Source organism: Gouania willdenowi, chromosome 10 (assembly GCF_900634775.1).
Source record: "Gouania willdenowi chromosome 10, fGouWil2.1, whole genome shotgun sequence".
In the NCBI taxonomy this organism is placed as follows: Eukaryota; Metazoa; Chordata; class Actinopteri; order Blenniiformes; family Gobiesocidae; genus Gouania; species Gouania willdenowi.
Window position 1 is genome coordinate 39,853,967 of NC_041053.1, and position 25,225 is coordinate 39,879,191.

A 25,225-nucleotide genomic window follows, 5' to 3' on the forward strand; every position below is an offset into this window, starting at 1 on the left:
TTAACATGTTTACTATGTGTAGTGTAGGAGTATTGGTGTGTGTGCGCAGGCTGGGTACCAATTATCTTGTGTACTGTAAATTATGAACACAGAAACTATACTAGTATACGTACATTATTATAGAAGCTTTCTTAGGTGTTTAGGTCTCGGCTAAATTAGGAATATTAATCTTCTTAATAATTTATCCATCTATAATATGTTTATCAATCTATAGATCAACTTATTTAATATATATTTATATATCAGGATTAAAATAAATTAGGCCTCGGCTATCATGGCAATCCTAATTGTATAAATCATTCTTTACATTTGCATAAAAATACATGGTTATTTTAAAATGATGTTAAATTACAATGAAATAAATTAGTGAAACTATTTTTTTATGTCATTAAAACAAATTAATAATACTATCAAGTTAAATATCCTAATAATATCAGTGCTTTGGTTATTTAATTCCTTAGCATTTGCTTATATAATGGGTCGTTCCTGCTAACGATATAATTAGACATAAATATGTCACAATTTGGCCCCTTTTTTCCTCACCTTTACCTAAAATATGGAAACAGCGCCTCCTGAAAATACAGCTCAGAAATATATTACATCTGTAGTGGAGTTTGCATGTTCTCCCTGTGCTCATTTACTTCCAAAGTAATTATTTTACGAATTAAAAACCAAAAAAGTTCAATCTGTGTGGCATATTGTGGAATGAATCAAAAGACACATGGAAATTGTACTTTTATTTTGAAACAAATGTAAAAACCATTTACAATTGAACCATTAAAGCATAATTTTATTCATCCGAATGAGAGACATTTGGAAGATATTCCTGATGCATCCGCCCCACGTAAACAATTATATAATAATATATAAACATTTACACTCCAATCTAAAGATAAAAGATGTAATAATAAATAAAGACGAAATAAAACCCTGAACCTGAACTTGTGCATCCCACGGTTTAAAAACAATAATGACAATATCATACATTTAATATAAAATGAATTGAATCTTTTAGGTATAAATGCCACAGTTTTTATTTAAATGTAGATACAAGTAAATAAATAAATGTTTCTGTATCTGTCGTCCCTTTAAGCGCAAAGAAACCATAAATAATGTCCGACTGATGATAATTACGAGTTCGTTGCTGATAAAAAAAAAAAAATTCAAAAAATTGCTTTACAATTAATCACAACTTACTTTATTCTTTTCTGCGATGATATTAAATATCTATATTTTTTCCTGGAATCTATTTTTAAACTTGAAACTATGACATATTGTTTCTAGAAGTGTATGATTCAACTTTTGTTTTTTGAAAGGGAAAATAAAGAAATTTAAATAGCGATAATTGTTGAAAAAAACAAGAGAAAACAAGAATGAAAATCATTATTAGTCTATAATTCAGTTCCACATATATCAGTTCCTTCAAATTCCCAAATGATTCAATATGATTTTAGCTTTTTATGCACAATATTCAAGATTTTCAGTATTTTTAAAATAAAATAATGGTTCGGTATAGCTTAGAATTTTTCACAGAAATTCCAAGAAATTGAAGTTTTTAAGAAAATAATGCAAACTCAACATTTCTTGAATGGTATCACTTAAGCTTTAAGATTTTCTAAGTAGGGATGTATTTTTAGGGCGGGGCTACCGGACTCAGAACGCCCTCACTTTGTTCTTCTTCTTCTTCTTGTTGTTGTTGTGTACACTAGTTAAAATCACTACTCCTCTGTTATTCGTGAACAGATGAGGCTGAAATTTGGTAGCTGTAATCTATGGATGTGTACGCATCGACGCTCGTAGAGCCCAATTTTAGATTTGGGGCCCAAGGGGCCCCACAAGAAGAAAAACACCCCAAAGTTGATTTCTCATTTATTTTTCATAAATTTAAAAAAAAACTCTAAACCCAACACAGATACTGATGATATATAAATACATATGTATTAATATGTCAAACATTAGTGTAGATCAGTATTTCGCAACCTTTTAAGGCCGCGACCCCAAATGGGGGTCCTGACCCAAAGGTTGAGAACCCCTATGCTATACAACTCAGAGGATGTGTTTTTGATTTTGTACAATACAAAATTAGACGTGTGTGAAGGTCCTTCTTTTAAAGCTATTGGATTTTCAAAATAAAAGCTCTGTGATTAAAAGTAGTGCATATTTTCACCAAAGAAAGAACATCTTAAAGGCACATTTTAATCTCCTTCTAGTCCAGGGGTGTCACAGTCATTTTAGTTCAGGGACCAAATCGGGAGCAGTTTATCTTCAGTGGGCCACAGATTATAGGTGTGAAAATGAGTAATTTAATTAATATTGTGCTCTAGTTTGTACTTCCAATGATAAATATAAGATAAATATAATGGCACTGATAATACCAAAGCAATAAGTGACAGATTTCAGTCCCTGCAGGATCTTCACTTTCAATTCATTTGATTTTGTGGCCCATTTTTATGTGATTTGAGGAGATTTTGTGGCGTAATTTGAAGAGAATTGGAAGATTTTGGAAACATTTAGAGTTCTTTTAATAATTTGAGATAAAAATTAACTTCCATCATGTGATATAAGCATGGGGAAAATGTGAGCCCTGCTAATACTGTGGCGTTTCATGGAATTTGTGTATTAATTTGAAGATATCTACAACTGAATTAGTTGGTAATTTATACAATAATTTATGATTTCTTTAACGTTTTCTTAGCTTGCTGCCGCAGGCTGAAATGGATGCTCTACAACAGTGGTTGTCAGTGGTTTTTGGCTCATCATTTTTATCATCATTTTGTGTTTTCTTGTTTGTTCTTTTTATTATTCAGTATATTTTTCACTTATTTTGTGTGTTTTTGTTGTTGTTTTTTGAGTTGCAGGTAATGTTTTGTATTATCATTTTTAACTAAAAACAAACATATCGTACCCACATTTGAGAAACACTGCTCAAAGGGGCCGGATTTGGCCCCCAGGCCTTGAGTTTGACACGTGTTTCCTCGTCTATAAAATCATAAAGACTGCAGGGACGTCACATTCAGGAGTTTATGTTTTTCCAGTTGTTTTCTGTCAGCATTTGGTGTCGTAGTCTCCGTTTGGCGTGCTGATGTTCTGGACGTGATGGACGGCGTCTGCGATGGTGAAGAAGGTCATTTTGTTCTCTCCGGTTTTCCCGGTAGGATAAAACCCAGATCTTTCCAGCGTGTCCAGTACGGAGGTGTTACAGCGAGCCAGCACCACCTCCACACCCAGCTCTTCGTAGTCCTTACGCACTTCCTTCAGTGCGGTCACTCCCGCCGTGTCCAAGAACAAAATGGCGCTGCAGTCGATGACTATGCGTCGTAGTTTCCTGTCGTTAACGGACGTCACAGCTACAGCTGTGGCCTCGATGACGTGCTCCTTACACAGATCCTCTTTCCCCTCAGCGTTCACGTGAAGGTTGTTTCTTTCCTCTTTGGGTTTTGTCTCCTTCCTGAACTTGATGCGTCGTATTTTCTCCTTCAGCGGGTTGAGTCCGATGCTCTTGTAGAGCGACTTCTTGAACAGACTCTGATTGGCGTAGTAAATGGGAGCCCCGTATCTGAACATAAAACCAAAAAAAAAGATCAATCTGGGTTGAATACTGCGAATCAAATACGATGTGGAAATTCTACTTTTATTTTGAAATAAATGTAGAAAAACATTTACAGTTGAATTGTTAAATCAGGGGTCACCAACACGGTTGCCGCGGGCACCAAGTGGCCTGCCTGGACCATGTGAGGGGCCCTCAGAGCTATCTAAAATCTGATAGAGCTCATTGGTGACTAGAGCTCATTGGGCCCCTCTCATGGTCCATGAGGGCCACCTGGGTCTCGCGGGCACCGTGTTGGTGACCCCTAACGTAGTAGACGGGTTCCTCTTACCTGAACACGGCCACCCCGGGGTGGGTGTGCAAGCCGCGGTACGCCATCAGCTCCTCATAGTGCTCTCTGTTGGTGGGCCGGCCCAGCTCCAACGCCTGGGCTCGCTGCGTCCGACCCAGGACGCAGAACGCCGAGACCAGCGCCCCCACTAGCAGGCCGAGCTCCGTGTTTACCATCGCAGAGGTTGCCATGGTGACCAGCCAGATGGATGTGTCGATGCGGTTCTGGCGCCACATACGAGGGAGGTCGATGAACTTACGTAGAGCACCGCGAAGGTTCACCACTATGATGACGGCCAGGACACATCTGGGAAAAAAAGAGGAAAAAAGTTTAAAAAAACCACAAAGGGACACTTTAGGACACAAAGTCAAATGTAAGAGACAAAAAGTCAAATTTTCGAGACACAAAGTCAAGTGCAATAAACATCAACGATGCTATGCTACAAGCAGCAAACACTCGAGCAGTTTGGACAGGGTGCACGTTGCTTGAATAGACAATTGCTCTTGTAGCTGTGGGGAAGAACCCTTCTGCATCCTCAGCAGGTGTCTCAGGGTCACAAGCGTTTCGGCTCTTCACCTGTACGCTTCACCTGAGTGGGGCAGCAAAGACTAAACTTCACATGCAGAGGGGTTCCAGCCACAATCTTTTGCTAGCCACAGCCATCTTGAGCTTTCCTCAGCTGCGAAGGCGGTCTCTTCCAAGGTCTTCTTCAACTCTCTTTGTTCTAAACAGATCTTTTGAAGAAAGTGTGGCAGGGATGATGAAGGGAACCCACGGCAGCCTACTTCGATAGGGAACAGGGCTGCATTCCAACCTCTAGAGAGGGCTTCGTCTATGAGAAGATGAACTTTTTGTTTGTCCAGGTCACACAAAAATTACTTCTAATCATTAAATTAGTTTATGATTATAAACTTGTATGAATAATTTTAAACTTGTATGTTGTCATTGAACCACTTCATCCAATCATTTCAGGAATCATCTTTGCTCCATTAAACGCCATCTGATTTCTGCTGAGTCAGCGTAAACCCTTAAGTTGGCCTCAGATGTTATCAATGTTAGTCTGAGCCAACCATAAACTCTCCTTCACATACTAACACGAGTCGGTGAGCAGCTAAACATGTGAACATTAGTGAATAAAACATGTGTCCTCTTACTTCTGGAGGGAATAGAAGAGCGGGGCGATGAGGAGCAGAACCAGCAGCAGAACCAGAGCGCTGACCAGTCCAGAGACCTGGGTGTGGCACCCTGTGGACTCCTTGACCAGGGTCTTAGTGAGGGCGGCGCTGGTGGTGAAGCAGCGGAAGAACGAGGGCACGATGTTGCAGAACCCGATGGCGTACATCTCCTGGTTGGCGTCCACTCTGTAGCCGTGTTTCTTAGCGAACATCTCAGACAGCGACACCGTGATGGCGAAGCCCACGATGGCGATGGAGAAGGCGTCCAGGGCCACGTTGGGGATCAGAGACCACTGGGGAAGCTGAGGGGGGAGGAACCCTGTGGGGATCTCACCTGCCACGTCTGAGCTGTACACCACACTAAAGTTCCCAAAGTGGGACGCCAGGGTGGCAATTATTACCACAAACAGCTCGAATGGGATCGGAGCCTGAGACACACACACACACACACACACACACACACACACACACACACACACACACACACACGATTAGAAACACAATAACAAGCAACACATAAATGTACATTTTCATATTTTAGATTTTTTTTTTTTTTTTTTTAAATGTAGCATCTCATAATCTCATACTTTCACTGCACTTCCTGTTTCTGTTTTCATAATGCTCATTAGTTATTGGTCCATAGAATGACCAAAGTGGAAATGGGACTCTTTCATTGGTTGAGAGAGAGACAAAAATGTGATGTATCTGATCTGAGGGCCACATTATCAACATCCATTAAGCACTAATACAGCAAAAAAAGGTTTTGTGCATCATTTTGTTGTTGGTTTGAGTGTTTTTGTAGTAGTTTCTTTCATGTTATTTGTTTTTAGATTCATTATGTGTATTTTGTTGTTGTTTTTGAGGTTTTTGGAGTGATTCTGTGTTTATTGTGCATTTTTGGAGAAAATGTGTTTATCTTTGTTCAGCAATAGTGTATGTTTCTCAAGTAACTTTTTGTATGTTGTGTGTGTATTTTTTTCTTGTGTGTTTGGAGTCATTTTTGTGTTTTTGAAAATGGTTTCGTGTATTCATTGTTGTCGTTTTGTGTGTTTTTCCTGTTATTCCTTGTGCATTTTTGGAGAAAATATGCGTATCTTTGTTGTTCCTTTCTGCAAATTCACTAATTCTGTTTGTTTCTGGAATAACTTTTTCTATGTTTTGTGTAATTTCTGTAATTTTGTTATTTCTTTTGGGAGCCGCACATTATTAGACCAAGAGCCACATGTGGGCACATGTTCTGTTGTGTTCTACTCATTCATTGTCAGGCCAACAACTGAAGTGGAAACACACCCTGAACAGCACCGACCTGCTGCTAAAGCTCTACTCCACCCTGTCCTCCACAGCTCTGTTCTGACATCACTCAAATCAGGTTTAGTCACATATTCTACAAGCCTTCATGGGAATTATTCTGTTTCACATCATATATATATATATATATATATATACATGTGAAACAGAATATATTTATGCCATTTTTAAGACTATTTATTCAGTTTTTTTTTGGTTTTATGCAATTTTTCTGACTTCTGTTTTTTTTCTGATTATTTATGTAATTTTTCTGACTATTCTGTTTTTCTGACTATTTACGCCTTTTTTCTGACTATTATTAAAATTTTTCTAACTATTTATGCAAATTGTCTGATTATTTATTCTGGTTTTCTGACTATTAATTCAGTTTTTCTAACTATTTATTCTGTTTTTGTGACTGTCATTTTTCTGACCAGTAACGCCTTTTTCCCAGACTATTTATGTCATTCTGTGTCCATATGTTCCTCCTGAACACCGCCCCCCCCCCCCCCACCCCCTCAGTCCCATAAAGATCCACATTACGTTGCCTCTTTACCTTTAGTTTGGCTTTAAAGCGTTCGTTGATCTCCTTCGTAGGCAACAGGATTGCAAAACACACCAAACTGGTGACGAGGTCACAAATGTTGGTTTTCCCCAAGTTTGCAAAGATGCTGTACCAGGTTTTAAACAGGGTGAAGGCGCCCTGAGGACGAGGGATCTTCAGACCCAGGAGGTATTTGACCTGAGAAGTGAGGATGGTCAGGGAGGCTCCGGTAGCGAAGCCGCTGAGGAGGGAATCAGAGAGGTAGACGGACACGAAGCCCACCTGGAGCAGACCCATCAGAACCTTAGAGAGAGAGAGTAGCTTAGATCAAGGGTTCTCAACCTTGGGGTCTGGGAGGGGTCGCCAGATGCCTTCAAGAAACTAAGAATATTTTCTGAACAGTGTGAGCTAATTTTTGATTTTTTTTTTTTTTTTTAATACTTTTTATTTACAATTTTATATTACATGGACAACAACAAGAACAATTTTTTTTTTACAATTTAATCCTTTTTCAGCAACTACACCACACTTGCCATATTTCAACCTATTTTCATCACTTTTTCTTGCCATATTTTTGCTTCTTTTAATGCATTTTTGCTACATTTCTGCCACTTCTACATCACATTTAAACGCCTTTTCTGCATATTTTTTCCAATTTCCAGACATGTTCAGCACTTACAAACCATTTCCACCACTTTTCCACCTAATGTCACATATGTTGACCTATTGTCACTTTTAATCTCTTTTCACCATATTTCATGCTTATTTTTTTTTTGCCACATTCACGATTTATCATTGCCATTATGTGTCAGTTTAAACTAATTGTTCCTACTTTTTACATTACATTACCCCAACCCCCTTCTCCCCCCATTTATGCCACTTTAAAGCCAATGTTGACACTTTGAACACTTTTTTTAACCTTTCTTTTTTGTCCACTCTAATTTGCAACTTTTAACCAATTTCAGTATTTTTTTTTAATCCCATTTTAGCATTTTTGGTCACTTTATCCCATTTTATTTCTGATTAAAACAAGGATATACATCTTTAAGATGACTATATAATATGGCCCAAATAATAATAAACGTTCCTGGATCACAGTGAATATTATTCAGATGAATACATAAATGTGGTTATCACAGATTCGTAGAACAATGGACCATCATTTTGCTGATTTTATGGATGGACCCCAAAAAAGGTGGTCGTGGGCTGAAAAGGTTGAGAACCACTGGCTTAGATGATCAGAGCAGAGAATATTTATCAATTTGAAGCGTCTGCACCAACCATGGATACACAATAATCATTGGTCCATTAATAGAACATTTTCATAGTATTTGTCATCAGTGTAATAGGAGAGTTTGACCCAGTGCCGCTACGTGCTAAGCTAAGCTAACTGAAACGTGGAGTTCCTTCAAAGTCCCAGAGGAAGAAACACATTTACCGTCTCCTGCAATACGCGGTACACAAAGATTCATCTTCAACTTTCCATTAAATGGATGGTGTTTGAAAGGAACATGAAACAGCTGCTACACAGACTATACAATCACTAAGAAAAACAGAAAACAACAAGTAAAAATGTATTTTGAGAGCCTGAGTTTCCTTCAGGATGAATAAAGTCTATCTTATCTTGTCTTTTCTTTCATGTGTCAATAGTTTTACAGTTTATGTGACTGAGGTCAACTTTACTCACCATGTTGTCAATCATTTCATGGTTTCCTATCTATCTGATAAACCTGACAGAGACCTCCAGCGAGGGCAGAATAGATTCTTCAGGAAAAATTAACTAATGTACATTATTCTGGTGATGTTTTAAACTTTTTTCTTCTAGTTTGAGGTAAACGTGGGCCTCTGATTTTATGGTGGAAAAAAGATGAATAATATTGAAATCACTTTCTGAAACAGATATATTGTGATTATTATAATTTTAAGTTATTTCAATTTCTTTTTAACAAAATTAAGAGGAAATTGCAATACAATATGTAATGTAGCGTCTACTGCATGTTTAGGGACAATAATCCCAAGGTAAAACTAAGCCTAGTGTCAACTCTCCGGCAAAATCTCGCGCTGTATAATCTTGTCTGATATCATCATAAAAGTATGATGACTATGAAATTAATAACTCAATTAAGTGCGTTAAGCATGTTTGGCATGATTTTGGTAACTTTAATTGCCTGTAATTACATTTATTCATGGCAGTAGATCCAAAACTGTAAAAAATAGTTTTTCTTTCCACTGAAAGAACTTTATTGCTGTTCTAAAATATTTGATTGCCCATTTGAAGGTTTTTCTTTTATAATTTTTTTGTTTTATAAGTTTTGAAGAATTAATATTGCAACTCTGTTTTGTTTGCTTCATTATTTTTACCCATTTTGTTGAATTTTTTTTGCTGTGGGGGCACAAACAGAAAAAAACCACTGATTAAAGGAAAGACGGTGGAACTTTGAATTGGAAAAGGTGGTGAAATGGGATTTTAAAAACCACAGAAATTGGTTAAAAGTTGCACATTAGAGTGGACAAAAACGGACAGAAATAGTTGTTAAAAAAAATTGTTCAAAGAGTCAATATTGGCTTAAAAGTGGCAGACATATGGGGGAAGCATGGTTGGGGTAATGTAATTTAAAAAGTAGGAACAATTAGTTTAAACTGGCAAATAATGGGGATGACAAATGGTGAATGTGGTCAAATTGGCAAAAAAATAAGCATGAAATAAAAGAGGTTAAACGGGTCGGAAAGGGTTTATACGTGCTGAAAATGTCTTGAAAGTAGAAGAAATGTACAGATGTAGAAGTGTCAGAAATGGGAGTAATGTAGCAAAAATGCATTCAACGGAGCAAAAATGTGGCATTAAAAAGTGATGAAAATAGGTTAAAGTTTGGTGTAGTTGTAGAAAAAGGGTAAAAAAAAGCAAAAATTTGCTCAAACTGTTCAGAAAATATTCTTAGTTTCTTGAAGGCATCTGGCGACCCCCTCCAATGTCTAGTGACCCCAAACGGGGTCCTGACAGTCACCCCGAGGTTGAGAACCCCTGGTTTAGTGAAAGTAAAATATCCAAATAAGGAGTTTATGTTAGAATTTGAAAAATGTGAATTTGATATTTGGAAATTTAAGAATCAATTTATAATTGGCAATAATAAAATCACTAATGATAAATTATTTATTGTTTTTCTCACCAACCTTAATGACTAGTGCTAAAACCATGGTAACCGTGTTATTTCAGTATTATCACCTGATAACATCCAGCGGTAAACGTCACGGTGGCTCCGACCGTGATGGCGTAGCAGCTTCGGTCACAGACCAACCCAACACTATCGTTAACTAGACTAACACTGCTGATGCTGCTGTTAGCGTCACCGCTGCCCTCTGAGAGGTATCCGGCCAGCGTCAGCTCTCGATCCACCACCTCACCCACCAGCAGGCACAGAACTCCAAATATTCCCACTGAGATGTGTCTGGAGGAGCCCAGGAGTGCGTAGATGATGGAGGCAAAGAAGGAGGTGTAGAGGCCATAGATGGGGTCCTGGTTGGCCAACAGAGAGTACGCTATGGACTGAGGGACCAGGAGGATCCCCACGATCAGTCCAGACATCATGTCCCCCAGGATCCAGTCCTTACACTGGTATTTAGGAAGCCACTTCAGGATGGGGAAAAAGTCCAGGACTTTGGATTTGGCTTTTTCAGGAGTGCACAGGCAGTGTTTTTTAATCCGTGAGCACAGAGCGGTTTTCCAGTTCTGGTCCGTGTCCTTCTCCACTCGTTCCAGAATAAGAGGCTGATGTAGATCAGTGTCCACTCCTCCATCCTCTGCTGTTTCACAGCCGTTGTCAGCGTGGAGCATGATGGAGACGTTACCTGCACCAGCACAAAATGTTGACGTTTATCTGTCAGTCACTAAAAAAATAAATCACTTTTTAAACATTAAACAAGTGCAACAAAATTCTTTACAAACTATGATTGAAACACAAATAAAAATGGGCCTCCAATTTTCCGTGATTGTAGAAAACAAATACAAAATTCACTTCCTGTCACAGAAATGGCATTACTGTTATGATTAAGATTTTTTATTATTATTAGGAAGAGATCAAAGAGCAGAACTTCAAAGGAAGAGAACAAAGAGCAGACACTTCCTATGTACACAAACACAGGAGGCTTGATAACCCTGTAGTCGGCCACCTATGATGATGTCTAGTGTTAAACAGGTCAGAAACATCCCCTGATTCAAAGGAACACTACTGATGATGCGTCCCAAATTCACCTCCTTCAAATATCTGAGACACAGCTCCCACGCCACTCTTACATAGTAAACCTCATGTTGACTACCATCTTTTGGAATAAAGGACAGTTTAACATCACGTCTCGTGTTTATTATTTCTGATTTATTTTTTCTGTGTAAAAACACAGAAGCGGAAGATTATGTTTTACCCTCCGTTTATCTGTCAGTCATTCTGTCTGTGTGTTAGCAATATATATATATATATATATATATATATATATATATATATATATATATATGATTCTTTTTCCCATCCACACTGTGGAAATTCTTGTTGATGATGTCATAGAAAAATCACACAAAACACCAATTTGTGTAGAGAAGCTTTTATTTAGGCAATTTTATTTATGAACAGAATTTTTTTATTTATTTAAACTGATTCTCGTAGTCACTGAGAGTTGAGACAGGGGCAGCTAACCTAAGCTTTTATTTTAGAAATTTTATTTATGCCTTATTCCTTGTACAGAAGTAAGTTTTTATTTGTTTAGCATGAATAAATATTACCTTGTGTGTTAAGTTTGCCTTTGTGTGATTAAATCATTCAAATCAGTTTATTTTAAATTATCTTATACAAACTGAATTGTGTTGATGTCATAATTTGCCTTAACACACACTATCAATTTTTGAAACGAGAATCGATTTTGAATCGAATCGTGAGACACCCAAAGATTCACATCCCTATAGCTTACGTCCAATTTGTTTGGGGTAAAGTTAATATCATGATAGCACCATTTACGACTCTTTATCTCCTCCAATAGGCCATTTTTAGTGATTACGTTGATCCAGACCTTCAGATGTAAATTGATTCAATTATTACCTATTTCCACTACATTTTTAATGAGTCTCTTATCTCCTAACCTTGCCTGAATAGGAATTTAGGCCATTTTCTATGACTATTTAAGTCATTTTTCTATGACTATCGATGCCATTTGCTGGAAGCATAGACCTTTTGTACAGTTTTTTTTGTTTGTATGGAAGCGTACGCATAATGACAATAAAATGATTATGAAATGGAAATCGCTAAATGACAGACTGAACCCTTACCCTGACTGTTTTGGGACAATATCAGACATTTCCACCATATATTTGACTAATGTTTAGCGTTAGCAAGCGTAGCTAACAGCTATGTCAAATCTTGCGCAAAATTCTGCTGTGTGTATATTAATTTAATGACGATAGTTAATGTTTACACATTATATAGTTTACATCAGGAAGAAATGACGTTGTACCTTGTGTGATGACAGTAAATGATCTTATCTTATGAAAGAAAGGAAAACAACCGTTTTTTATTCCCATCAGTGCTTCAGGTTTGTATCTTTAAGATTACAGTAAAGTAGCCAGAAATGATATTCCTTTATTTACCTTTGACGCTAAAAGTGTCAGCTCAGATACGTTTACGTTGCTTTCCAAAGCAGTTTTTGTTCATCATGAACTTTACTCGTACAAATAAACTCCTGCTGATTATCAGTTGCACCGATATGCAACAAACCAAGGCTAAAATGAACCGTGTGAACTAAAGTAGGGCAGAAATCTACTGATACAGTCCTTATCTAGACAGCTGGGACCAGTTTAAGGCATTATGGTTTAATATGGCAGTGGTTCTCAACCTTGGGGTTGAGAGACACTGGGAGCGGGTCGCCAATATATTTTTTGAACCACTTTTTTACCGTTTTTTCTGCAACTACACCAAACTCACCATATTTTAACCTATTTTATCACTTCTTCTTGCCATATTTATGCTCCTTTTAATGCATTTTTGCTACATTACTCCCATTTCTAACACTTCTCTGTAAAATTTTAGTGCCTTTTCTGCACATTTTTTTCACTTTCCAGACATGTTCAGCACTTATAAACCCTTTCCACCACTTTTTCCACCTAATGTCACATATGTTGACCAATTATTGTCACTTTTAGCCTCTTTTCACCATATTTCATGCTTATTTTTGACACTTTAACCACATTTATGATTTGTCATGGCCATTATTTGCCAGTTTAAACTAATTGTTCCAACTTTGACACTTTGAAATCTTTTTCTGTCTGTTTTTGTCCACTCTAATTTGCAACTTTTAACCAATTTCTGTGGTTTTTAAAATCCCATTTCACCACCTTTTACACCATTTTTGGTCACTTTTGACCCATTTTATTTATGATTAAAACAAGGATATACATCTTTAATTTAAGATGACTATATACTATGGCCCAAATGATAATAAACTTCATGGATATACAGTGGATATAGACAAAGAAGGATGGTTTATAGGATGTACTTACCAAAAAAAGCACGAGTCTGTTTGATAAACATAACATATCGTGGCTGAAGACCTTCAGAATCAACAGAACCTTTTAACCCAGACTAAACTTTGCTTTGAAGAATCATTTCCTTTAGGAAATTTATTGATTTGTCACAGCAAAGATTCAGAAACAAGGCTATGTGAACACATTACAGACCAGTTATAGATTCCATCTAAATGTTAAAACTAAACATTAAATTTAAATCTAATTGTTTCAGTTAAATGTAACTCTAAATGCTAAATTAAATCTAATCTATGTGGAAATGTTCAATTTAAATCAAAATTTTACAATTAAATGTAAAATCCAACACGAGATGTTAAATTGAAATCTAAATGTGTTGAATGTAAATGTTAAATCTAAACGTTAAAACAAAACATTAAATTCAAACACAATATATATCAGTCATTTTTTAAAGACAAGAAGATAACCTTTTTGCAACATTTTAGAATTCATTGTTTATTTTTAGACCAGGTCCACACGTTTAGCTCTGAAGACTCAGTAAAACACATGCTAAAAATGTCCAAAATGTCAGGAATGCAGAAATAAATTCCCCAAATTCAAAACACCATTTTCCAGGTCACCTGCGTTTATTTGTTTGTTTGTTAGTAGGATTGCGTCAAAGCTAAAAAAAGATAGATCTGACGACATGGAAGATTCCATTTCATTTTGGAGGGGATCCAGATCAACCTAGATCTGCTGATTCTGGATTAAATTCAATAATGGAAGAAAAAAAACATTATCTCATTAAAATTATGGTTCGTAATTGACTGATGTTAATGAAATTTTACATTTTTGTCAACATCTCTTCAAAGTCCTTAAAGGGATTACAACACTGTGTTTATGAGCTAAAAGAGAAAGAATCTCTTTGTTATGAATGTTTAACGCATTCGTCAATACATGGTCATAATCTGCTGTTTGTTGTCATATGGTGAATTGGCCCTTGACAGTTTCCGTAGATTTGACTTTATTCACAAACCTTTGACTTTTATCATGTCATTGTATTTTGAGTTAATTTTCATTCTACATTCTATTTCAACTTTATTCTTGAAATTTCAACATTTGGACCAACTGTATGTTTATTATTGGGGATATACATTTATTTTAAGCCTTTAAAAAAATAAAAAATAAAAAAAGTGTGTATAACAGGAAAAGGTTTAGATTAGAAACTAAAACAAGTAAAAACAAGAGAGAAGGATAATAAAACAAACAAAAAACAAAAATACATAAATATGTGTAGATTTGAATTGAAATTATTAGATTATAAAGGAGGGAAATTGCATTAAAAAAATACTTTTCATATCCTTCATGGTCAGAACAAATAAAGGTGTGTGACCACGTGATTCAGTGTTTACTTATAGACCAGTAATAACACTTAGTTTAAAGCGAAGTTGACCTTTTTATGCCCCATTCTAACTCCTGTTTAAATGCTGTTATTAAAGTGTTTAAAGCACCAATAGATACACGCTGTGATTTAAAAAAAAAATCCCATTTAGTTCCATTAAATTGCCTTTAAATCGTGATTTAACGTCTATCATCGTCACATGTCTGACGTTTCTTTAAATAATAATAAAAAATTAAAAAAAGAAGTCACTCGATCGGCGCACGAGCTTTGAATGAGCTCCATTGTAAACAAGTTGTCAACGTGGACACCAGGGCAACTTTTACGTAAATTACGTCAACTTTAGCTTAAACACGGCGGTTCAGAAGGTGATAATAATGTGTAAAATGTGTGGAATAACTGACCTGAAGCAGCCGCTGTGCCGGTATTTGTTTTAAGGTTCTGATCGGTGACTTTTTAATTCCGCCTCATATTTAGTACGATCTCCGCTGTGGATCCCCTGCGTGATGACGTACGTTAAAAACGTAACACGTCACCGAGCGCTCACTACCATATATGGTCAGAAGAGCAGGAAGTGGGTCAAATTCAACACATAGCGGATTAATCAGCTAAATAAACTAATAATAAACAGGATTTCTGACAGGTGAAGTGAACTACATTGATTTTAACTTTTAACAAATGCACATTTAGTTACAAAGAGCACAATAATCTACTGACAAGTGCAGGCTTCGTTGTTCCCGCTGCTTTTTCCTAATAATCTCTGTGTTCTTCTGCTCTCAGGTTACTCACATGGTGAAAAATCCCTGCAAAGACGAGACATTTAATCCGAGGAAAAACAAGCGAGTGTTACTGCATCGTATGTGGTGATGAATGTAAAAACGCAATATTTAGCTCCTTTTCCACACATTTAAGACAGAAGTGAATGTAAAACATGTTACATGTAATTGTCAAAGTTAAATTTAAATCCAAAATGTAAAATTTAAATCCAAAATGTAAAATTTAAATCCAAAATGTAAAATTTAAATTTAAATGTTAAACTACTCTAATATAATCTTATCTAATCTAAAGCTAATTTACATGGAAATGTTACAATTAAATATTAATAAGTTTAACTCTAGATGTTAAACTTGAATTTAAAATTTGAATCTAAATGTTAAAATTAAATGTAAATATTATAGCTCAATGTTAAATCCAATTTAATCTAAATGTGTTGAATTCAAATGTAAATGTTAAATCAAAATTGAAATGTTAAATGTAAATGTTAAAACTAAATTTAAATCCAAATGTTTCATCTAACTGTTGAATCCAACTCTAGATGTTAAATTTGAATGTTAAATTTAACATCTAAATGTTAAAATTAAATGTAAATGTTACATCTGAATGTTGTCATTTTCTACCTAAATGGGTTGAATTAAAATGTAAATATAAATTCTAAATCGAAATGTTAAATGTAAATCTAAATGTGTTGAATTCAAATGTAAATGTTAAATTCAAATGTAAATGTTAAATTCAAATGTAAATGATAAATTAGATGAAATTTACTTGGTAATGTTAAATTTAAATCTAAATGTTAGAATTAAATGTTAAATCCAACTCTGGATGTTGAATGCAAAATATAATTCTTCAAATTGAATGTAAATGTTACATCTAAATCTAAATGTTGAAGCTAAACATTAAATTCAAATCTAATTGTTACATTTAAATTGTAAATTGAACTCTAAATGATACATTTAAAGTTTAAATGTAAATGTTAAGTTAAATCTAAAAGTTTGATTTTAAATCTACATCTCACCTTCAAAGCCAGCGCACTGAACTTTTTTTCACCACATAAACTAGTTTGTGAGCACAAAGAGTGCCAGCGATTGCCTCTGCGTGTGTTTATTTATTACTTCATATTGTAAATGATTAAACAGTATGTGAAAACAAATCCATAGTTTTCACTGTGATAAGAAGTCACAACACTAGATTAAATTAAATATCATGAAACACGTTCTACATGAGTTTCTGTCTTAAATAAACACGGATCAGTTTGAAATAAAAAAAAAAAGCAGCAGATTTTGTGCGTGAAAACAAGCAATTTCAACATTATTGTGCCCTAGTTTTCATGTATAAATGATATATGAATTATGTAATTATCTAAGCAATAATAATTTTAAGGATTATTTCAGAGAAATGGCAGGATTCTGGAAAAATTGGAAGTTCTTTTGACAATCTACGACCTACGTGTCAAACTCAAGGCCCGGGGGCCAAATTCAGCCCTTTCAAGCATTAAATTCATCCTGCTCGAGAAAGTAAAAATTATATAAAAAACATGAAACATTTTGTAAATTATCAACTAAATCTGTTGTAGATATCTCAGCCCCTATAAATACAAAAAAAATCTATTAAAATCCACAATATTTGCAGAGCTCAGTTTTCCAGTTCCTAAATCACATTTTTGATCTCAAATTGTTGAAAGAATTCTCAATTCTTCCAAAATATGGCAAATTTTCCTCAAACTATTCCACAAAAATTTAAGTGGAGATCCTGTAGGGACTGATATACAGTACTTGTCATATACTTTGTCATGTATATATAATTTATACGTGGAAGTGCAAACTAGGACACATTAATGTTGTTTTTGCACCTATAATCTGTGGCCCACTTAACTGGTCCGTATTGGCCCCTGAACTAAAATGAGTTTGACACCCCTACACTAAGGCACATATGTCAAACACAAGGCCCGGGGGCCAAATCTGGCCCTTTAGATCATCCAATTCGGCCAACAATAAAAAAATGACAATGTCAATCATTGCATAAATGACCAAATATTTAAGATGTAGCTATCTTTATTACAGTATTTCCAGGGGCGTTTGTGCCTATATCACATGACTGCAGTCTTATTTTTTTGCAAATTGAGGAAATAATTTTAATTTTTTCTGAATTCCAAGCATTTTTCCACAAAACTCTTCTAAATTACAAAACAATTGGTCACAAAATGAAGGATTTTTCAAGTGTTGATCTTGCAGAGACTGATATCCGTCACTTATTGCTTGGGTATTGTTGGCGCCGTACAAACTGTATATACAGTTCTACGTGGAAGTGAAATCTAATTAATGTTAAAATTGCACTTTATTTCTAAAAAATCTGTGGCTCACTTGAGCTCAAACTGTCGTGTGTTTGGCCCCTGAGTAAAAATGAGTTTGACACCCCTGATCTACGATTAAAGGTGACTGCAGTAGTGCGATATAGACATGGGGGGTTATGCAATGCAAGTCTCTGAAAATATTGTGGACTTTCATTGTTTTGTGTATTTGGATGGACTGAGATATCTACAACACATGGATTCCTGCTTTCTCTGTTTTTTTTTTAACTTTCTCCCTCGGGCCAACATGGATACTCCAAAGGGCCTGATTTGGCCCATGTGCCCTAGTCTTGAGATTTATGATGACCGGTCTTGTGTGCAGGGGCTTTCCTTCAGGGTGTTTTCCTTTCCTCTCCTAACAAAAGTCTGTGTTTACACCAGGCTTTGTGTATCCTGCACAACCGGACGAGTGTTTGCAGGTCTTTACACGACTTTAACAAACACATGCACAGTTTTTTTTTGGTACAAACATTATAAACTGACAACCTTGCAGTGTTTCTGTGTAGTTATAGTGGTGATCATTTATATTGGACTTCTTCAATAAAATGTCATTTTTATGACACTTTGATACCAACCTTTGTTGGAACACAAAGTTCTTTACGACGGGTCACAGAACATCACACTGTTCTCTTTGTGTGAACACCACAAATGACATGGAGAGAAGACACTGAAACAAACACACACACACACACACACACGCACGCACGCACGCACGCACGCACGCACGCACGCACGCACGCACACACACACACACACACACACACACACACACACACACACACACACACACACACACACACACACACACACACACACACACACGCACACACAAGCAAACACACACACAGTCAACCAAATTCACCCTTGATCCAAAACACTAAAAAACGAGAGAGTTTGATTAAACAAGCTTTATTTATCCCAGAGAGGAAAGTCAGTGACTCGACAACATTCACCTAATTTAAAATGACAGACAAGAATAAAGTACCAAAATTACTAGCCCATATTTTATTGATACAATGAGTTGAAAACAAATAAGGGTGAAAATGAGACATGCAAAATGATTAGCCCCCTGGCGTTAATAGTCAATAGTGTACATTTTCTGAGCTGCAACTGACAACAACCTTTTCAAATAGTTCTTTTCTAGGTTGACACAGGTCTCCCGAGGGATCCATTGCAAATTGTTCCAGCTGGTCCAAATTACGTGGTTTCTGAGCATGGGTATTCACTTTGAGCATCCACCAAATGCTCAATAGGACTGAGGTGTGGACTGTGTGTGGGCCACGCTAGGACCTTGTTTTAGGATCCTTTTGATGTGTGCTTTGGGTCATTGTCTTGTTGGAAGAACCTAAGGCAAGACTATAAGCAGATTTCTGCGTATTATCCCGAGACATTTCAACAGAGTTTTCTTTTTTCATGATTTCATCAACCTGAATAAAACAGCCCCACAGCATGATGCTCCCACCACCATGTTTAACTGTTGGAACTGTGTTCCTCGGGTTGAAGGCCTTTCGCTTTCTTCGGCAAACATAAGCAATGTTAATCTGGCTTTCATGTGCCACTCTTTGAGTGATGGGGTTCTCCTGGGACAATGGCCGTGAAGCCCACCATGATGCAGAGCCTCCATACCTTGAAACATCAACTCCAGAAGAGGCCAGGGCACCAACAATCATCTTAACAGATTTCCGGGAATTCTTGCACTTATGACCACGTTGTGGTTTGTTTCTTACAGAATTGTACTTGGCAATGATGCAACGTACAGCAGCTCTAGACACTGAAACATTTGGAAATGGCAGTATAGCCTTCCCCTTCGTCATGAGCCTCCACCATCTTCTTTCTGAATTCAAGACTGATTTTCTTTGTCCTTAACATGGTGAGTAAAAGTAGTTCCTCTCAATAAAGTGTTCAAGTGCCCTGTTCCTTGGAATCCTTTTATGATGACGGAATGTTCAGGTGTTGTTAGAAAGCCAATTGACTTGTGTTTTGTGATTTGTGTGTTTTGAAAGCCAGAATTCAAAAGAGGGCTAATATATTTGTCCACCCCATTTTTCTCTATATTTGATATAAAGCAAGCAAAAAATTGTAATTTATGATCGAAAATGTAGCAAAAGCTACTAAATATCACTTGTGAATGTTTACTTGTATCAAATTTGATCATTGCTGCAAACATCAACAACAATAATTTTAGGGCTATTCATTTTGGTCTCAACTGTCTATACTTCAGTCCCTCAGCATCATTAAACTTTGGATGATATCATAATCCCAGAGTTGTAATTGGATGCAGGCTTATGTTCACACTTTTAAATCCAGCCCTCCAGTATAATCCCGTTTCTCCTCTCAGACGTCTGCAGAGAGTGAGAAGGACAGAAGGATTACAGATTTCACTGGAGACGACGCAAACACCAAACCAGGTAGAAGTGATTTCTAACTGTCCTTTGTTCATTGTCATCTTTGTAGATTAAAGGCCAGGCTTTGCCTCACAAGTCAATTTTGTGCAAAAACTGCTTCATTGTTAATGCGATTTTTTGTGAGAAAATGCAGGATCTTACAAAAACTAATATTTTAGGCCTTGAATTGTAATTTTTAAGATACCTTTGAAGAGGAAACTTTGCATTCCAGTCACTGTGTTAGCTTAGCATGTAGCGGTGCTGGCTAGGCAGGGTCAAAGGTGAAGATTAACAGCATGCATATCAAGTAATAGCCACAATACATGATGTAAGTGTACTTTTAAAAAAAAGAGGAAGAGCAAGAAGAAGAATGAATTATTTACTAATGTATCTGTAGTTTTGATTCTTCTTCTGTGGTGTTTCAGAATCATCATGGTGGACGCAGCAGCAGCAGAGCAGTTCCTGGATGCTAACCCTCAGTTTGCTAAGCGTTACTACGACTCTACGTTCAGACCTAAGGTCGTCTCTGACCTGCTGGACAACAGCCGTAAGACGACGTTGGACACCAGAACGTTCCACGAGCTGAGCACGGTGGACGAGAGTGAGATCCTGTTTGACCTGGTGAGAGACATCCAGGACAACCTCCAGATGGAGAAGTCCGTCTTCAACGTGATGAGACACCTGAGCTTCATGATGAGGGCCGACAGGATGAGCCTCTTCATGTACCGCCAGAGGAACGGAGTGGCTGAGCTCGCCACCAGGTACACAACGCACTCTCAGTGTTCTCTGCAGGGCTCATGAGGAGATCAGAGTAGAGCTGTTTCTCCTCCGGCCCTGGATGCCTTCCTGTGGGAGTTGTGCTGGGAATGTCCAGGAGGAGGTTCATTTTTTAATTTATTTTTTTACATTCCTTTTGATCAGATTTACAGAAATATTTATGAAATTTGTGATATTTGCTTTTCTTGTGAAAATATATCGTCAATGTTAAATCTACATCTAAATGTTAAATATTAAATCTAAATGTTAAATATTAAATCTAAATCTAAATGATAAATATGAAATCCAAATCTAAATGTTACAGCTAAATGTTAAATGAGAATGATAATTTATTTTTGGACTTTGAATTAATTAATTTGCATATTTGTTAAATATTTAATTTAATCCGTGACATTTTAATTTAACATTAAACATTTGGATTTAACATTTAGATTTAACATTTAGATTTAACATTTAGATTTAACATCTAGATTTAACATTTAGATTTAGATTTAGATTTAATATTTAAATATACATTCAACATTTAGATTTCATATTTATATTTACATTCAACATTTAGATTTCATATTTAGATTTACATTCAACATTTAGATTTAATATTTTATATTTAGATTTAGATTGTACATTTACATTTAGCATTTACCATCTAAATTTAACATTTAGATTTAGATTTTACATTAACATTTAACATTTATCATTGAGATTTAACATTTAGATTTAGATTTTGCAACATCTAGATTTAACATTTCAATTTCAATTTTACTTTTAAGATTAAAGATTTAGATTGAGATTTAACATTTAGATTAAGATTTAACATTCAAGATTTACATTTAACATTTAGATTGAATATTTAGATTTAGATTTAACATTTAGATTTAATATTTAGATTTACATTTAACATTTAAATTCAATATTTAGATTTACATTTAACATTTAGATTTAACATTTAATATTTAGATTTAACATTTAGATTTAGATTATACATTTACATTTAGCATTTACCATCTAAATTTAACATTTAGATTTAGATTTTACATTAGCATTTAACATTTACCATCTAGATTTAACATTTAGATTTAGATTTTCCAACATCTAGATTTAACATTTAATATTTTTGATTTTACATTTAGATCCTTATTTAATATTTAACATTTAGATTTGGATTTTAATTTGAGATTCACATTTAAGATTTAGATTTAACATTTAATATTTAGATTTAACATTGATGTTAAATTTGGATGAGAAAAGTAAATTGCTGTATTGCTGTAAATTTGGTCAAAAGAAACAAATAATAATAAAAAAAAAAATTCACAAAGGTTTTTCACTAAATGTTGCAAATAGTTGCTGTTTATTTAAGTATGCACAACTTTACCATAATCAGGAGTCTATACGTAAATATGAACTGTTCTTTATTTATTTATGAACTGTATATATTATTTATTTTTCAGGTTATTTAACGTCCATAAAGATGCTTCGTTTGATGACTGCTTGGTTCAGCCCGACAGTGAAATCGTTTATCCGTTGGATTTGGGAATCGTTGGTCACGTTGCCACAAGCAAGAAGATGGTCAACGTTCCTGATGTGATGCAGGTTAGTTTCATTAGTGTGAATGTCCCAGACGTGGACAACTGGCAACCTGGGGGCCACATGCAGCCCTTGGTCTAATTGTGTGGGGGCCCCCCAAAGTAAACAAACAAAATGACTCCAAAAAACACACAAACACACAGAAGAAGAAGAACCAAATACACAACTGAGCTCCAGAAACACAAAAAATGACTAAAACTATACACAAATATAAAGAAAAATACACATACAACAGCAGAAATACACACAAGGACTTCAAAACACACAGTACAAAATGACAACAAAATTTACTAAATGAATCCAAAAACACACAAAAAGATAACAGAATGACACAAAATGACAGAAGAAGAAAAAGAAGAAGAACAAAAATCCACAAAACATCTGCAAACATACACAAAATTAAAAACAGAAAAACAACAAGATGACTCCCAAAACACACAAGACGACAACACAAATATAAAGAAAAATACACATAACTACAGTAGAAAACGAACAAAGTGACTGTGACGCCCCCTAGTGGCTCTTAGGACACAATGCACTTGCCAGTAACGCCGATGACACTTAGTTATGCTTTAGTTACACTTTAAAGTAACTAATCAGAGTTCATTTGTTCAGTACGTCTGTAAAAAAAAAATTTTTTGAATATTTTCTAATAAATCAATTTAAAAAATAAAACTTTTATACACAAGTGAATATTTTTGGCCAATCAAATGCTAAGCAAAGAGTCCTGTCATTGCAGCTAACATTAGATTATATTGTTGTTTTTATTATTATTTTTAAATCATGTTCATTGTTATAAATTAGATTATATACTGTATTATAAGAAAATAATCTAAATCTGCAAAGCAGCACAGCACAAACTGCTCTGTTATCTGTTATTTCTTTACATTATAAAACATTTCTGAGCTGATTTGAAATGGTTTATATAATTTATATAATATAAATAGAAGACGGATGGTTTTTTATTTAACTTCCTAAAAAGTATTATATTATGTAGTTTTATTGTTGTCATTTGTGTGTTTTTATGTTATTTTTGTGTATACATATAGTAGTGTGTTTTTGGAGAACGTCTGTGTATCCTTGTTCTTGTTTTATGCATTTTTGGAGTAAATTTTCTGTATTCTGTTGTTGTTTTGTGTGTTTTTCTGTCATTTTGTGTAATTCTGTTGCCATTTTCTGTCATTTTGAATATTTTTTGTAGTTGTGGGATGTTTTTGCACTCATTTTTGTGTGTGTTTTGCTTTTATTTTGTGTATTGTCGTTGTGATTTTGTGTGATTCTGTTGTAATTTTGTGTGATTTTTAGTAATTCTGTATATTTATGTTGTTGTGGGATTTTTTTGCAGTAATTTTTGTGTATTCTGCTGTCGTTTTTCTGATATTTTGTGTAATTCCGTTATCATTTTGTGTGTTTTTGTTGTCATTTCGTGTATTGTCGTTGTCACTTTGTGTATTTTTCTTTTATGTTGTGTGTTTCTGTTGTCATTTTGTGTGATTTTGTATATTTTTGTTGTGTGATTTTGTTTTTTGCAGTCATTTTTGTGTCTCGATGTTCAGTGACAGAAACGTTTTTGATGCATTTAGAGAGCATTTGTCCATGTAAATATTGTCATAATTTATATTTAATATTGAATAAAATTTCATGAAAGCCACCAATTTACACATCTAACAATAAATATAATTGTTTTGGGATACTATATATGTCATTCTTTTTAGTTAACACAAATCTTTTTGCATTATTTAGAAAAAACATGTATAATTTCGTAGCATTTTGCTCGTTTAAAAAGCGTTTTTTTTCCTGTTCATTAACAGACAACAGTGAGTGTGTGAGGGAGTGAGGTTGAGGCTGTGCATGGAACGATGGGATAATCCGCCCTGAATTAGAGCGATCCCAGATTATTCCCAGAGGTCACACGGGCTGCAGCTCTTTCCACACACTCAGCACTGCCATGCATTGCACACACACACACACACACACACACACACACACACACACACACACACACACACACACACACCTTTTTATTCCCATTCCTCATCACGTGCACTGTAACAAACTCCAGCCAATCACTGCCTGAGGCCTTCCTGCAAGTTTGGGGTCAATTACATTTTTCAATTACAATTAAATGCTTAAATTATGATTACGGTAACCAGAATTTTTTCCAATTACAAATAAATTACAATTATTTTTTTTCCCCCCGAAAATCAATTACCATTGCGTTCTCAATTCCTAAAGTTCAATTACAATTTTAACTAGATCTGCAAGCAGTTATGAAAGGGGGCCAAGCCTTCCCGCGCGACTCGGCCCCCAGGTTTCGAGGAGCCCGTGGAAGTACGTCACGAAGGATGACGGGCTCGTGGCGGGCGTCAGGACACAGGCCAACGTGCCATTTGCTGTGAACAGGTGGATATGAAGTTTTGGAAGATGAGATTTAAAGTGTGAAAGTTACAGGCCAAAATGCGTTTGCACCCATTATAGCGCCACCTAGTGGAGCACTTTTTGCTATGGGTGATCTGTGTGCTCTTCTATAGTTGCCCTGTAAATTTCACAGCCCTCAACATATTATTTATGCTG

The 25,225-nt window shown here is 35.5% G+C and overlaps 2 protein-coding genes across 4 annotated transcripts in view; one reads left to right on the top strand and one right to left on the bottom strand.

The window, feature by feature from the left end:
- Positions 1-1,856: 1,856 nt before the first annotated feature.
- slc26a2 (solute carrier family 26 member 2) lies at positions 1,857-16,625 on the bottom strand. 2 transcript variants are annotated; one of them, XM_028459663.1, is made up of 6 exons: positions 16,575-16,625; positions 10,108-10,730; positions 6,897-7,187; positions 5,033-5,481; positions 3,879-4,184; positions 1,857-3,556 (listed from the first exon to the last, which is right to left on the bottom strand). In XM_028459663.1, the coding sequence occupies exons 2-6, from the start codon at positions 10,714-10,716 to the stop codon at positions 3,046-3,048; spliced, it is 2,166 nt and encodes a 721-aa protein (XP_028315464.1). In that variant the 5' UTR covers positions 10,717-10,730; positions 16,575-16,625; the 3' UTR covers positions 1,857-3,045. The 2 variants fall into 2 exon arrangements, with proteins under 2 accessions (XP_028315464.1, XP_028315463.1); XM_028459662.1 differs by lacking the exon at positions 16,575-16,625 and adding an exon at positions 15,187-15,482.
- Positions 15,581-25,225, top strand: part of pde6a (phosphodiesterase 6A, cGMP-specific, rod, alpha) — a 46,344-nt gene continuing 36,699 nt past the window's right edge. Inside the window, exons 1-5 of one of the 2 annotated variants that reach the window (XM_028459661.1) lie at positions 15,581-15,638; positions 19,636-19,776; positions 20,245-20,314; positions 20,716-21,051; positions 22,516-22,657. In XM_028459661.1, coding sequence (XP_028315462.1) covers positions 20,723-21,051; positions 22,516-22,657 — 471 coding nt within the window. In that variant the 5' untranslated portion in view covers positions 15,581-15,638; positions 19,636-19,776; positions 20,245-20,314; positions 20,716-20,722. Of the gene's footprint in view, positions 15,639-19,635; positions 19,777-20,244; positions 20,315-20,715; positions 21,052-22,515; positions 22,658-25,225 lie in introns of those variants that run through there. The other variant, XM_028459660.1, reaches the window with a different exon arrangement.

Excerpts from the sequence above, each read along its gene's own strand:
- slc26a2 (XM_028459663.1), bottom strand. The coding sequence starts at position 10,716 with ATGCTCCACGCTGACAACGGCTGTGAAACAGCAGAGGATGGAGGAGTG. Across the intron at positions 4,185-5,032 it reads CTCTTCTATTCCCTCCAGAA|ATGTGTCCTGGCCGTCATCA; the intron begins GTAAGAGGACAC and ends TTTTTTTCCCAG. Across the intron at positions 3,557-3,878 it reads CCCGGGGTGGCCGTGTTCAG|ATACGGGGCTCCCATTTACT; the intron begins GTAAGAGGAACC and ends TTTTATGTTCAG.